The sequence below is a fragment of the Podarcis gaigeae genome, assembly GCF_964106915.1.
Source record: "Podarcis gaigeae genome assembly, chromosome: 10".
Classification (NCBI taxonomy): Eukaryota; Metazoa; Chordata; class Lepidosauria; order Squamata; family Lacertidae; genus Podarcis; species Podarcis gaigeae.
In genome coordinates this window covers 18,042,234-18,058,208 of record NC_139686.1, presented here as the reverse complement: position 1 = coordinate 18,058,208, position 15,975 = coordinate 18,042,234, and the positions used below count along the sequence as shown (strand labels likewise).

Genomic DNA, 15,975 nt, shown 5'->3' with positions numbered 1-15,975 from the left:
TTTGGTACTAGAAAAACATAATCCCTGATTTTAAAAAAGTGATGTTTGAAGCATATGTCATCATCATACCTGAAGTCAACATTAAGTGAGAATAATTTGGAAAGTCTTCCACAACAAAATACGTGACACCTAGCACGTCACAGGTTAGAAAGAAAGCACAGGTGCCAATCCAGTATTATAAATCCTGGCATGCACTATTCTGGCATTGAATTGATCTTATGCTGGCAGGGGTTCAGAGCATTAAGTAGCTGATATTCCCATGCCTAAAGTGACACACAGTGGTTAGAAGCCAAGTACTGCTGCAGCACAACCTTCATTTATTTCAATCAGAGGCCTCTTTAAGCACCTTTTGAATGGCAGCTACATTATTCAGGGCAGAATCCATAGGTTAGTGGGAGAGCACATGCTTTGCATGCAGAAGGTCCCAGACTCAATCTAGATAACAGGAGATGGGGAAACCAGAGTAGCCAGTACTGGGCTTGATGGATAAATAGTCTGGCCTGTGTTCTTTATGCCAAAACAGTGCACTGATACATATACATTAATTGCCCGAGCAGTCAGAAGTTACAGGGGTGAAGCTTTTGCCTGTAATGGGCTTCTTTTGGAAGGAGGTCATAGGAAACCTATTGTGTTTTGTAATATATACATTTATTTAGAAATATACATGTTGAGGGGTGTATGAGGTATTAGGTGAGGGGTAGTATCTCTGATGGGGGACATGTTGTGCTCCTTCTGGGGTAGTTTGTCTGCCTTTGGTCTCCACCCTGTACTCATTCTAAAGTGCATTCTGCTGGAAAGTTTGTAATCCATTTTGCATCAAGAATGCACTTCTCAAGCACTTGCTGAATACATGCATACACAGATAGCACTTTCTCAAGTCATCTCCTATTGGGGCAAACCTACTGACCTGTAGGGCTGTACTACTTCCCCGCACCACACTTAACTTGCCTATGAATGAAATGGACAAAATAGGAAGCAGCACAATAACATAGCCACCTCTGTAAACCAATATAGATCCTCTGTCTATAGGTACGTGATACCTCTAGTTACAAACTTAATTCATTCCGGAGGTCTGTTCTTAACCTGAAACTGTTCTTAACTAGAGGCGTGCTTTCGCTAATGCGGCCTCTTGCTGCCGCTGCGTCACCAGCACATGATTTCCGTTCTCATTCTGGGGCAAAGTTTTCAACTCGAGGTTCCAGGTTAGCGGAGTTTGTAACCTGAAGCGTTTGTAACCTGAGGTGTTTGTAACTCAAGGTAACACTGTATATCAAAACACCAGTTTCTAGCCCCTCTCTTTTGAGATAATGCAAAAAATTATTATTATTATTATTATTATTATTATTATTATTATTATATTTTAAAGAAAGAAAAGGTCTGTGGAAACACTAATTGGCAGGAGGGTAATAGAGAACATTGTTGAGCACTAGTTTGAAAACATGCTGACCTGTACAGACACCGCAAATAGTTGTGCTGCTTTAGATTATAACATCACACAAAGATGCAAGAACAGTTGCAAACTTTTACGTACATAAGATAACCCCTGTGTGTTTCAAAGGCTGTGTGTGTGTGTGTGTACACAGCCTCTTTCTCCCAGCCTCATTCACTAAGTGCGGGTTGAATAGAAACATCATCTTACTATGATCAACATTTAGGAAGTTGCTTTGGAGTTTGGTAATCAGTCTTGTAGGTTATATGACCCTGGGAAAAATTCACTTTAGACTGAAGGATATAATTGAAACCAGCATGTCTTGTTGCCATACAATAATTGACTGGAATCAATAGAATATGACTCATCTAAAGTAGATACAACGTGGTCACACAGGGAAGAATAATCATAGGCATCAATGTAGTAGAGGGAAGGAATACTGATTAAGGAATAGCATCACAGAAGGGGTATTGTAAATTATATACTGAGTCTGAATTAACGGTGCTCTATGCTGTCATGAAAAGAGGGCAAACATTGCAGTGAGCTGAATTAGAGGAACCATGCAGTCATCAGTTCTTTTTCTGTACTCATCCCTAGTTAAACAGGACTAGGACTAGGTTAAAGTTGCTGTAGTAGCCACCACACAGGCCACTACTGTAAAGTTATGAAACCAGATCAGATTTTAGTGGCATCTTCAAAGCGCAAATGGACAGCACTGATCAGGAATAAACATATTTAGTTTTCAACCTTTTCAGCAAATAGTTTTCAACCTTTTCAGCAAATGCATTACAAATGTATACACCCTCCCTGTTCCCTACTTCCAGGCTCAGTCAAGTAAGTAAAGCAATCTAAATAAGCCTAGTCCATCTGAAAGAAAGGTTCTAGCTTACCCTCCAGCTTGCCACATTTACCCAACTGCAACCTTTTTCCCCTTGAGGTCACATCACAGCCAAGCCTAAAGCTTTGCCTTCTGACTGTGAGTTGAGGGAGGAGCACTATTCAGCCAATCTCAGTCCCAAAGTATTGCCATGGCCAGCAGGTTGCTTCTCTCTCCAGGCAGAAAAACAATGTGACAGTAAATCTGTATATTAATGAAGCTGTTGGCTCTCAGTCCTGGTTGTGCAGTTTTCCCTCCCTCCTGTTGGCATGATGGCAATTCAGCCCCATTGGCAGGTCTACTTTTCTGGTAGACCCAAGAACCAATGCATCTTTTCTGAACATCCTCAGAATTGTTTCCTTGAAGGTCCTCATGCTACAGCAGCAGGGCCATGAGGCTACTGCCTCAGGTGGCAGGGTCCACCAGGTCAGTAGATTCCAATAGTTATTAACTCACTTATGCTCATGCATTTAGCTCCATCATATTTTGAGGCATAGCCATGTTTATGTAGCTGAATGCAAAGGACCCCCAAAAGGACTACACACAGGGCTGCATAGACCATCAATCTACCACTGCTCCCAGATCAGTGGATGTAAGATTGCAGCCTAAATCCCACTGAGTTCAGTGGGATTTACTTCTGAATAACTATGGTTAGGATCAGGCTGCTCTTCTCTTTTCCTACAAACACACACAGAGATGGCCAGTTTAATGACATTACCATCTATTTCCCAGGATGCATAATTTGTCTTCTCTTTCTGTGTGTATGAAACATTTATCCTCTTGTGGTGCTATAGTATAAAGCATAACTTCCCAAAAGAGTGTGAAGATAATCTACTAAAAATAGGCCTAGGAAGATAAAATATGCAGTAGCCATATGAAAAATTGTTATGGAGAAGACTATTTAAGGAAGCGAAATGATGCTTGGTTTTAAAAACACTTTGTGATAAAGATCCTTCCCTTGCATCTGCATTTCTTGTTTCTCCAACTATCACATGGGTGGTTCCTCCTATCACCTGGATAGATGTTAGTATAGGAAACAGGAAACAAGGTGAGCAACTGTTGATTTTGTATAATGGTAGCTCTGACTTCCATGCTGAGCCTATGTGGAATAACAAATGATCACACACACACCCTGAAAGATGTCCTTTTAGGGTGATTGGCATTGTGATTTAGAACACTAGTTACTGTTGGCATCTCTGCCTTCTGCATGACTAGTTCAAATGAGCACAAGTAATCCCTGAACTCAATGTAAAACTTAATCCACCAAGAAGATTGTCTTCCTCTTCTAACAATTCTGATTCATTCCCTCCATCCCCACTTCTTGCTTATCTAGCATGTGGTTGCAAAGCATAATACTACTAATAGTAGTAGTAGTAGCATCCATCACACATCAAAAAGAGATGTTAAACAGCACTCAAAAACAGTACATTTTAAAAAATCAAAGATAAGTCAATGACAGGTAATGTAACCTAACTAAAAGCATGAATAAACTTGCTGCTTATTTATCGTATATTACAGTTACAAGTTTCAAATTGGTTTTCCAACCAAGTCTACAATAAGGAATGAGAGTTGACCATGGTAGTTCTAACGGAGTTTGCAAAGCAGTGTTTCCTAATGGATTGTACTCCAATAATTTATTTTATTGATTTATTATTTGGTATTTATATACTATAAGGTAATAAAATTAACATAACAGTTTAAAATAGTAAGAAATTGCTGGTAGAAATTGCTTAGTCATTATGAAGTGTGATAGAACGTTGAGTGCATGGGATACAGAACATTAGATAATGTTCTATTTCTATTTAGATAAAGATAAGGAGTTGGATCCAAACAAAACTAGTTACTGTTGAAACCAATGGGAGAATTGAGTCAAACTAACTTAACTCTCATTGATTTCAAAAGAATAAAAGTGAGGTTTTACATGCCTACTTAGAAGTAAGCCCCACTGGTACTTCTAAGCTGGCATGTAAAACATTGCACAGTAAGATGGATTCCTGTGTATAGGATTGCTGCCTAGTTTGGGCTCATTCCCATATTAATAAGACTGTAAATCTAGGCTATTCTTGCCCAAAACTGAGTTTCCTTACCGTGACAGATTCACCTCTGAGAGACTGACATTGCTCATCAGCTAGTTTGAATACAGCATTGAAGTTCAAGGTATTGGAAAATGGATTCAATTGATTATTATTCCACACTGTAGTGCATTTCCCCATCATGTTCCTGATTTTTTTTTAAAGTGGGTATGTTGCACCATAGCATCAAAGCTCTTTAATTCATTTTAATTATGCAAACCTAAAATTATCATAGAATTGTAGAGTTGGAAGGGACTCCAAGGATCATCTAGTCCAACCCCTTGCAATGCGGGAATCTCAGCATGTAGTCCCCAATCCAATTTGAAACCATATTAAACCTTGCTATTGACCCACCCTATAAAATAGTGATAGTTGGAAAATGACCTTTCTCTCCATTTCATCCACTTCAGGAAGTGTCATTTTAATGATTACTGATCCATTCACACTTACTTGTTAAGATACTTGCAAGCCTATACTTATGTTCAAGGTGGCATTTTTTTTAATGGGAATAGACAATTCCATTGTATTTTATAAGAAGAAATGTTACAAATCTTTCAGAAGCATATACTGTGAGCAATTTGATACAGTATTGCATTACTAACAGCATTTTTATTCTACCTTTCCTTCAAGCAGCATATTGTGGCATATTATCTCACTTGCCTTCACCACAAAACTGAGAGGCAGGTCAGCCTGAGAGGGAGTGTCTTGCACAAAGCCACCCGGTTTGCTTCAGAGCTGGAATAATTTGAATACCTATCTCCTAAGCTATGTCCAACACTTGTGTTAACTACACCAAACTATCTCTGCCACACTTTAATAGACCCAACCAGTCAGCCATAATAATAATAGTAATAATAGTAATAATAGTAATAATAGTAATAATAGTAACAACAACAACAACAACAACAACAACAACAACAGCAACAACAATATACCCTGCCCATCTAGCTGGGTTTCCCCAGCCACCCTGGGCGGCTTCCAACAGAATATTACAATAGTCTATTAAACATTAAAAGCTTCCCTAAACAGGGCTGCCTTCAGATAATGAACATGACAAAGTAGAAGGTCAAAGGTCAGTGGTCATAGGGACACTGCTGTTCTTTTTGGGTGGGATTCCGTAAGGTACTGGCAATTCAGGTTACACAATTAAAGTCAGTTAGTGTTCTTGCACAACAAAGCCGCTTCTCCCACAAATTGCATTTTTTTGCAGTGAGGAAAGTGACAGGAAAATGCACTGGAAAGTGTGGGAGAATTATTATTATTTATTTATTTATACCCCACCTTCTTCCCTGACAGGGGTGCCATGTCAGGGGTACCATGTCATCTAACCTCCCTGCAAACAGAATACAGTAGAATGAATGCTCATTAAACAGCAAATATTGCCATGTCTCCCTGCAAACAAATCAGGATGAATGCTCAATAAACAGGTCATCTGGAAGTACCCATAAATGAATAGGTGCACACAATAATACCCTCTCCAGACAGCACGATATGAGGTAGCACACAGCAGCATGTTCCTATTTCTATTATCAAAATTAGCATGAGGTCATAGAAGTGAAAGCTGATGTGTTTCATTTCTTAAGGTTGCTGGCTAGGTTTCTTTTCTTTTTTTTCTTACCACATCATGAATGCACATTTGGCTCCACTGTGTAACTCTTTTATTGTTGTAAGTTACTGACTGAAGAAATGCTGAATCAGGCAACTTTAATTTTATGATAAAAATTTCCTTGGGCTAAAGTAATTAGTGCCAACTTCATATATATATATATATATATATATATGCAGGTTTTGGTGTCCTCGGGTGTCTTCCCGTGTAAAAGTTGGGGTGTCTAGGCGACGTTTCGACGAGGTCTCACTCGTCATCTTCAGGCTGGTGCTTTCGGCTTCTTGTTACTGGAACAGAGCTCTGTTCCAGTAACAAGAAGCCGAAAGCACCAGCCTGAAGATGACGAGTGAGACCTCGTCGAAACGTCGCCTAGACACCCCAACTTTTACACGGGAAGACACCCGAGGACACCAAAACCTGCATTCCTGTACCCGTGAAAATCTACGAAAGCATATATATATATATATATATATATATATATATATGCTTTCTGTGCTGTTTTTCTACCAAGTCTTGTTTGCAGTAATTGGACTGAATAGTGTCCCATGGTGGGAACTTTGGCAGGCAGAGGCAAGAGGACAGGAGAGAGATTTCTAGATGGAAAGGACAACTTGCGCATGTGCCTGTGCACATATGTGATTTGGCTGGAAGATGACATCAGACTAATGCAGTCCATAAATTTGTGTCTTCCTGAGCCACATAGGGAGAATTTTTTTAAAAAACAAAAACACCACAAAAGCCTGTTATTCCATTTTTTTAAAAAAATGATGTTAAAGGTCTGGGGTAGATGAGGTTTCTTAAAAAACAACAGAAAAGTATATCTCCACGACAAAATGAGAACAAAAGTCATGTATAATATACAATAGTGTCACTCAAGTTGTGCTTACATATCTTCTTGGCCACCTGAATAAGCCTTAAGGCAGGTGTGGCTGCCTTGTTGCCTTCTAGTTATTGCTTGACTACAACTCTGGTCATTGCTGACCATTGGCTATGCTGGTCGAAGCTGATGAGAATTAACATTCCACAACATCTGGAGAACACATTAGCCACCCCTGCCTTAAGGTGCTACTGTCATAGGCCACTTGACCATGTGAATATCAAAGAGAGAGGAAATCACATTGTGGTGACGTAACTCAAATTGTGTTGTGGAAGTTATCCCCCTCTATCTGGGAATAAGCACCACTGAGTAAACATGCATAGGATGGCACTGTCAGTGTCCTCATAATTACCTGTTCCTTCCTGTTTATCAGCATCTCCGAGCAATGAGAACAATAATCTCTTCTTGGAAACAGCCCACATTGCTTGAACAGAAAGATGTTTTGGCTCTAAGCAAAATGCACGTCTCTTCTATCCATAGCGACCCTCGGCAGTGTTAAGGGCCTTTTCCACTTGAGTTTTCCTCGTGTGGGATGCTGCATGTGCATGTATGTTGTCCATGTGACTGTTACTGCCTCATAGGAAGCTGTGCCTTTTTAGTGATCAGGATGGTAACAGTTTTCTGTCTCTAAGGCCATTTGTATACCCTTAGAGAATTGTCATCAGATCATCATTACAACCACTATCCTGCTTAAGTTCATGATCCTGGGGGGAGGTTTCTGAGTGTACATTGCAACTATTCAGGGCGGCAAAATACCTTGATGGGTAGGTAGGAAAGGATAGGAAGAGTGGAAGTGCTGAGCAAAGAAGCAATGGGGAAGAGCAGGCAGGAGTAACAGAATAAATAGCAGTTTAAGAAGCAGAGACCCAAGTGAGGGTGCTTTTTTGGGGGTAGTATTTCATATTCTTTTATTCACATATAAAACCTTTTCAGAGCAGCTTCCATTCCAGATAAAAACCATATGAATTCAAATGGCATAAATGGTGGAAGAGGAAAGGCAGAGGATTGAGGGAAGAGATTTAGAAGAAGTAGGGATCTGCAGAAAGGGGAAGCCAGGGAGAATGAAGAGCTGGAATAAATTACTGCAGAAGGTTTAAGGTCAGGAAGAAATGGTGGGTTCTTGGTAGGAAGTATGTGCATAATGAATAAATGTGGAAGCCAGAAAACAGGGAGCCAGGGAATGTAGCTAGCTCTAAGAAACTGGGGAGAGTTTCCCACATTTCATATTGTTATGCCTGCCCCCACTCCAAGCAGCGAGATGTTCCAGGGGTACAGGTTTGCTTTCTTTGGAAGAAAGGCATATTACTGTTCGAGGGTAATGTTTGAGGGTTTTCAATATAGACAGATGGGTAAAGGTTGAGCATAGATAGAGGCCTGGCCAATACATTTTTGCACCTGTGGGAAAATGCAAAATGGTGCCTCCCTCCCCACCAGGGAAAAAGGGGTGAGTGAAGATCTACATTGGGAACAAGGGGGGGAAGAAAGTTCTACACCTGGATCTGCTGCCCCTGTGGATCCTGCCACCTGAGGCAGCAGCCTCACCTTGCCCCATGGGAGGGCCAGCCCTGGATGAAGCCACAGTTTAAACACTCCATCATACATCCAAATATGCCATCCCACATCAGAGCTCCACAAAGTGTATCCTTTAATGCTGTTAATTTACAAAGTTAAAAGTATTAACCACACATGATATTAAATATGGCACCTGCAGTGAAACTGGTGTTTTAACAAAGATGAAAGCCAATTGTGGAATAACGTAAGAATTGCAGTAACTGCTCTGGTTCGCCAGAAGCGGCTTAGTCATTCTGGCCACATGACCCAGAAGCTGTACGCCCTCGGCCAATAAAGCGAGATGAGTGCCGCAACCCCAGAGTCGGTCACAAGTGGACCTAATGGTCAGGGGTCCCTTTACCTTTACCTTTAAGAAGAGCTCGCCCCATCGTGGGGATTCAAACTGCTGACCTTCTGGTTAGCGGCTTAGTCATGCTGGCCACATGACCAGGAAGCTGTCTGCAGACAAACACCGTCTCCCTCGATCAGTAAAGCAAGATGAGCGCCGCAACCCCAGAGTCGTCCACAACTGGACTTAATGGTCAAGGGTCCCTTTACCTTTAGCTTTAAGAAGAGCTCTGCTGGATCATACCAAAGGCCCATTCAGTCCAGCATCCTGTGCTTACAGTAGCCAGGCAGATGCCAAACATGTTATTTTTTTCTGTCCAGGCAGGGATTTTGTTGTTTAGTCATGTCCGATTCTTCGTGACCCCATGGACCAGAGCATGCCAGGCACTCCTGTCTTCCACTACCTCCCACAGTTTAGTCAAACTCACGCTGGTAGTTTTGAGAACATTGTCCAACCATCTTGTCCTCTGTTGTCCCCTTCATACCTAGATTAAATGTTCATTGTCTGGGATGGTGGGAAGTCTAACTCTGTTCCACTCAAGGAATTCCTTTCTTTAACCATTTAGCTCTCATTCAAACACATCCCCTAAATATCCTGGACTACTCTTTTGTCAAATCCAGGCTCTTGTAACCCTCCAGATTTCGAACAGAGCAGATGGATTTTTAGCAGCAGGTACCAGATTCTGGTAGCGACAAATCAGTTAATGCTTTAATCCTCCATCTCTCACTCATATCAAGAAGAGCCTGCCTATTTCAAAAGCACTACCTTCTGGCCAATTGCTAACACTTGGAAAGCCTGCTAGGACAACACGACAGAGAAAGTGTTGTGATCACACTTGTGATGGGATTAAAAATTGAGCAGCTGTACCGCGAATGGCGGCGGTAGGAGGGGCATTTGGACAACTAAGTGCTGTTAATTTCCTTTTGAGATTTGTTTTCTCCTCTTCCCCAACCTGTTGTTGGCTGTGTGTCGTTCACAGTAATGTACCGCTGCGCTTTTAAAACTGCTTCGCTCTTCCGTCGCCGCCCTGTTCCCGAAGATGTCTGCTGCGAAGTATTCAAGGCAAAGGGACTTTTTCTAGCAAACTTCGCCGCGAAAAGTTCGCGCGTTGCCGCCTTCGCCACGAGCCCCTCAGTTCTCCCCTTGTCCCGCCCCCAGCCTCCCACCGCCCAGTGGCTGAGAAGACCCTCCAACCCTAAACCTTATTCGCATTGCAGACCCTCTCGCGGTGCAGCGAATAAGCGTGTCAGGAGCGGATCTGTTCGCAAAGGCGAGCGAACCAAGGAGCTACTCCTGCTGCGCCTCTAGCAACGAATCGCGCTCTGTAAGCCTGGATTTTAGCCGTTGGTTAGCGGCCTGCCCTTAGGCACTGTTGGGGAGCAAGTCCCACTGAATTCTGCGGGGCTTACTCATGCGTAAGCGCGCAGCCCGGACGCAACGCGCGTGTATTGGGAACATAGGGAACAGGGCGTTCCGCGCGTCTTGCTTCCGAGTAAACACATGTCAAAGCCGGGAGCTCGACGCGCCTCGCCGGCTTCTCGGAGAATCGCGGCGCTCCGCTAGCCAGCAACCCCCCAAGTGCGCAACTCAGACCCGATTAGCTTCTCAGATCGCTGCGATGGAGAGGTGGCGGCATGCCTGGATAAAGGGGGACGTGCAGTGTACGTAGAGACACACAGACACGGCACGATCCACTCTGCACCGCTTGTTTAACATGGCAGCCCTGCGAGAGCCCCAGATAAGGCGCGCCACACACGCGCTGCCTGCCTGCCTGGCTTCCCAGCGGGCTGGCCAGGAGCCATCAGCATCTCGGCTGCTTTGGGAAAGGTGGGGACGCCTAAAGAGAGCGGACTCCCACCCCAGCGACAGGCAGGATGGAGGTGGAACGCTGGGTGGAGGGGAGGAACGTCCCCTCCATCTCTCCTTCCAACCTCAGGTTTTTATTATTATTTTTCGGTGTGTCTACTGTGGATTTGGAAAATCTCGGCTCAGTTAATCCGTTTCAACATCTGTGCCTCCTCTCTCGCCTCTGCTAGCGCTGTCTCTCTCTCTCTCTCTCTCTCTCTCTGTGTGTGTAGGTGTACACCAAGCTTCTCGGCAACAACTGATCAAATGCAACACACCAGCAACCCTTTTATTGCTATTGTGATGATTTATTGTTATTGGGTGTGTGTGTGTGTGTGTGTGTGTGTGTTCAACCCCTCGCCTAAAAACAAAACAAAACACGCCGCTCTAATAAAGCTGCTACAGATTCTAGCAACATTATTTTGCCCCTTCTTTAACATGCAGATCACAGATAAATTTCAGCGCTGGAAAATTGCAGGCTTTTTTTTTTTTAAAGAGAGAGCACAATATTGACAAATCGCACGGAGGGGGTCGATGTGGTTGGTGTGTGCCAGTGTTGCTAGAGCGGAGAAGAGAGGCGATCTGCTTCGTTGGGGAACCTTCTAACCGTCTGTTACTTTTTTGAAAAAACCGCAAACCCCCATTTTACCTACCACGATCCCCCCTCCCCACTTTTTTTTTCCATGCAAGCCAGATTCAGCTTGCCTTCTTGACGTCATGTCTGTAGAAAAGGTTTCAGCAGCGGCAGCGGCAAAAACCCACCGCCAGGCGCAGTGAGCCGAGGGGAGGGGAGCGAGGGGCAGAGGGAGGCATGTTAAACTTTCAGATCAAGTCCTCCGGCTCCTAAAAAAAGCGAGGGGAGGGGCTTGCTGCTGCCGCCGCCGCAGCTGGAACATCTGGAAGTGTTCATGGTGTCTGTCTGTCTGTCTAAAGGAGGAAGGAGGGGAGGGGGAGAGAAGCGGGAGCGAGTCTTCTGCTGAGGGAGGGGAGGGAGTGAGGGGCTGGGACTAGCGCTCTCTCGCTCTCTCTGCAGAAACAGCTCCCTGCCAACAGAGCGCGCGGAATTGGCTTCGAAGAGGAGAAGCAGCCGCCTTGGAACAGCTCTTCGAGGTCGCCTTTTTCTCTCAGCCCCGCTTGCTTCCCTCTCCTAGTTGGTGGATCTAAGCAAGACAGACACTTGAACCCTCCTGAGATATTCTCTCTCCCCACCCCCCACCCCGCTCCAACACCCTTCTTGGATGCTTATGAGTGTCCACCCTCCCCTGCCCTCGGCTGTTTTCTCCCACCTTCCTTTCCCTTGCTGATCTTTTCTCCTCTTCCCCCACCGTCTCCTCTTTTTAAAACAAACAAACAATAAAGATCTAAAGGAGCCGCTTCTCCTTCTGCCGCTTCTCGACGGTGTGAGCAGCGGCCAGAGGTGCTGGGCTCAATTCTTTGGCAGGGTCCCGGATGTTCTCTGAGGATGCTTTGCAATTGCACTAAAGGAGGCAGTAGTGGAAAGGATCAGTTTTTGGGCTTTGATGCAATCATGGGAATCAGGTAATAACCGAACGGGGGAATTTTAATCGTCGCAGAAGCTCCGGTTTCTTCCGTGAACTGTTCACCCCATCTGCTGTTGCTTTTTCTTTTCTTTTTTCTTTTGGATTTGGAGGAATTAAAACCCTGGACTCCTGCTTGGGTTGTTTTTTTGGGGGGTGCTCCTCGTTCCTCTACTTAAATGGTCAATGAAAACAAGAGGATGTACATCCCAGAAGAAAACCACCAAGGTAAGACTGGGAGGTCTCTGGATAGATGTTGTCTCCCCCCTCCCTCCGTCTCCCTCTCCTCCCCCCTCTCCCCCTTACTGTCCTTTCCTTCTTTTGAAGATGCTGGAGAAAGCAACGTGAAGAGCGGGAGGGGAAAGGGTGGTGGGAGATGGTCCTCCGCCGCCACCACGCAGATGGGACCGCGGGTGACATGAGGAGAGATCTGATGCAGTGATCTTGTCAAGGCTGGTGGTCGCGGGAAACAAAACAAGCCCACCAAGCAACCCCCCCACGCTTTTTCTCCCCCAGCCTTATCCTTGGCCAGCAATATTAAGCAAGGCAAAGTTGCTTTCTGGTGGTGGAAGAGCGTGTGGAGCTGGCAGGAGGGACGTCCAGGAGTTTGCAAGACCGAGGGTTGTTGCTTCAGTTCTCGTCGTCGTTGCTTCTTCCAGGGCAGGCTAACCTTCCTCATAAAAAAAAACTACCATGTTTTTGGAAGCATGGGGGAGTTGGGGTCATTTTCGGGCCCCCTCCCAATCCCCATTCCCTTCAGGATTTTGCAGCCCGATCCAGTGCATGCTTGCTCGGAAGTAACTTCCACTAAGTTCAACTCCAAAGGAAAGGGCTGTGTGGTGGCCGTCTGCAGTCCTACGTACCCACTTACCCACAATTGAATGCAGTGGAGTTTACTTCCAAGTACGTCTGCATAGTCTTGCGCTGTTAGTAGAGGAAGTGGAACATTCTTAGGGATATCTGGGGTGGCAATGCCTCAACAGTTGGGAAGCAAAGCTATCGATCTCTTTCCCACCTCATTAATTGGAACCTAATTGCAACGTCTCGAAATTCCTTGCCCAAGAGAGGGCCGCCTAGGCTGCCAACCAACCTATACCCAGTTACTTGTGAGTAAGCCCCATTGAACTCGATGAGACTTAAATATATGACTGCGCTGTTGGAGACTCTTTACCTCCTCCCTCTGCTATTCTCTGCCACCCATCACTCAGAGCACTGTGGCCTCCTTTTCATAGGTAGAAGGCAAATCCTGACGCCAGACAGACACAGGAGGGCTGCTGAGTATGTGTGTTACGTACATGTTATATACCCCAAAAGAGGGAGACCTCCTGTTGTGGTGGTGATTGCTTTTTAAACATTGAAAATATGGAAGACCCTTCCTTTTCTGTGGCCATCCAAGCCAAACATCCCTGGAGGTGCTTTTAAGAGCAGCTTGTGGGACCAAATCAACAAGGGTGGTCGGGAGATAACTTTTTTTCTTTTCTTTTAACTCTCCAAGTTATTATTGTCTCCTGGCAGTTCCCTCCAATGGGGTTGTGATTTGGACCCTTCTGGTTAGCTTCTACTGGGTGGTTCCAACCCCACCCCTCTTGCTTAGATAGATGTACCAAAGAAACCCATCATCATTGTCTTAGTAGAGAGAAGTCTGCTGGCAGCTGTGTGTGTGTGTGTGTGTGTGTGTGTGTGTGTGTGTGTTTGTGCACATGCATGTCCTTAAGACCCTTGTTCTTTCCATCTTCTCTGCACTCCCTGATAAGGCAGGCTGCCCCTTACCTTTCCTCTTACCACCTGTCCTTGCTCCTCTCATCTCACCCAGTAGCACCAGAGTGTTGAGATTCTTGGCACTGTGTATCATAGGGTAGGAAGCAAGCAGTTATCTCCATGTGGAAATAGATCAATCCAGAGTATCTCCAGTTTAGTTTTCTTTCAAGTATAGGGATCTCAAGGTACCAAAGATAGGAAAGGCAGTTGGAGTTGACAGCACTGAACCAATGGCTCAGATACTTATTCTTTCAAAGTGGGAAATATATGTGCTTGAACTCTTTCTTTGCTTAGCCCTAAAGGGATTTAGGCTGCAATCCTATATCCGCTTACTTGGGGCCCTCTTGATTCAACTTGCTGGGCTTAGTTTTGAGTAGATTTATATGGGATTTCACTGTTAGTGGCAGAAGGGTGTCAAGGTGGGGGGGGGGAGAAAGAGAGTTCAGGACACCTGCACCTTTTTATAATGGTGTTAAACAAGGAATCTCAGCAGGTGTGACATACCAGAAAGCTCCTACATTCCTTCTCCACATTTCTTAAAAGTGCAGAAGCCCTAGCTCCTTTTACACCTGGGCCATTCTTAAGGAGAGAGTGAAATCTACGTATATAAAAGTGTGCATTTGATTGTGGCACACTTGTGTGTGTGTAGATTTTTAAAAAGTTCCAGTGGTCAAAATCTTGTAATACACCGACCTGAAAAGATTTTTTTGTCATCACCATACCATAACAAGTACCCCCAAAAGGTGAGAGGCTGGGTCCATTGCATCTCGTGCCCTGTTTTGCTTTTGTCCTCTTAGCCATGTGCTTCTGTCACGCACTAGTATGTGTGTGCTTTGTGCTTTGCTGCTGACAACGCTACTGATAAGTGGACCAAAGCTCGGCCTCCATAGCAATATGCCAAATGCTATGGCAACCTGAATCCAGCTCCCTACTTACCAGCTGCAGTGATTATATAATATAGAGAGAGCAGGGTTGCCATCCCTCCTTTCTTGCTGCAGATTAATTTCTTGTTGCTCCCAGGCAAAAGGCAACACTTTTGCAGTGAAACTCCACATTTTGTGGCGGGAGGAACACTATAATAATTTGTGTTTATTTGACACCCCCCCCCCATAACATGACATGAGGGTTAAACCCGAAAATTATCACAAATAAAGAACCATCTGTAAACGTTTCATTTCTTGAAGGTCTTTTTGAAAACTTCCATCCTCACTAATCACCCTTTGCCTGATTTTAAACAATACAGTTATTCGTCACAAGTTTGCTACCTTTTTCCTCCCAAGATCTCAGTCCCTAGGTGCCCATAAGGATGGTCTCCATAGATTTTGTAGCCCAAACTATGTATTGGTTTGCGGTGATGATGGCGAAGAACAAAATTTACAACACGCTAATCCTGGGATAGAGCGGTATAATTAGAGCAAAAGTGTTGAAAGGAAAGGATTAGAAAGATTATTGTAGAGGGAGAATCTGGCTGCCCGTCTTTGCATTAGAAAAGTCTAATTTCAGGGGACTAGAATTTCTCAGGTAACATTTCCCCAGCAGTTTCCAGCACAGAAATGAATTCTTAGCACACACGCACACACACATGATAACCTGTGTGATAACTTTGGGTAAGATGAATCGGAGTAGGCCTCACCTGTCCTTTATTGTTGTGCTCATACCAACCAACTAATTTACCTGACTTTCTGAACTGGAACTTAGGGAGTCAGCAAGCCACATGATAAGGCACTGGAAACTATATAATACAAACAGGAGAGTTTTGTTGTGATCCATCCACACCACTTAGTTTCTTAATTATAAAAATATGTGTTCTTTTTACATTGTTCTTTTTATTTAATATTTTTTTCTTTCCTACACTTTACCATAGGGTCCCAGAATGGGTTACAACAATAAAATATACAATTATAAAACAAATAAAGTTATGACCCTAAAACTTAAAAAAGCATTCTCATTCTATAGCTTACAGACAGAAATTTTATTAATATTTGGATTTAGCGGGACCCAGTACAATTTCTATTCCTCATTTATTGCAGGGAAAAAGAGGAGTTGTCTGTTACTATTTTTAAAAAATAAAAA

The 15,975-nt window shown here is 43.9% G+C and overlaps 2 protein-coding genes across 3 annotated transcripts in view; both read left to right on the top strand.

The window, feature by feature from the left end:
* Positions 1 to 15,975, top strand: part of LOC310826186 (tigger transposable element-derived protein 1-like) — a 1,677,490-nt gene that overhangs the window by 86,793 nt on the left and 1,574,722 nt on the right. The window lies entirely within an intron of this gene.
* The window catches only part of CACNA1C (calcium voltage-gated channel subunit alpha1 C), a gene marked incomplete at its 5' end in the record, with an annotated part of 442,620 nt that continues 438,033 nt past the window's right edge, over positions 11,389 to 15,975 (top strand). Inside the window, 2 exons of one of the 2 annotated variants that reach the window (XM_083699782.1) lie at positions 11,389 to 12,145; positions 12,258 to 12,372. In XM_083699782.1, coding sequence (XP_083555908.1) covers positions 12,324 to 12,372 — 49 coding nt within the window. Of the gene's footprint in view, positions 12,373 to 15,975 lie in introns of both variants that reach the window. The other variant, XM_083699784.1, reaches the window with a different exon arrangement.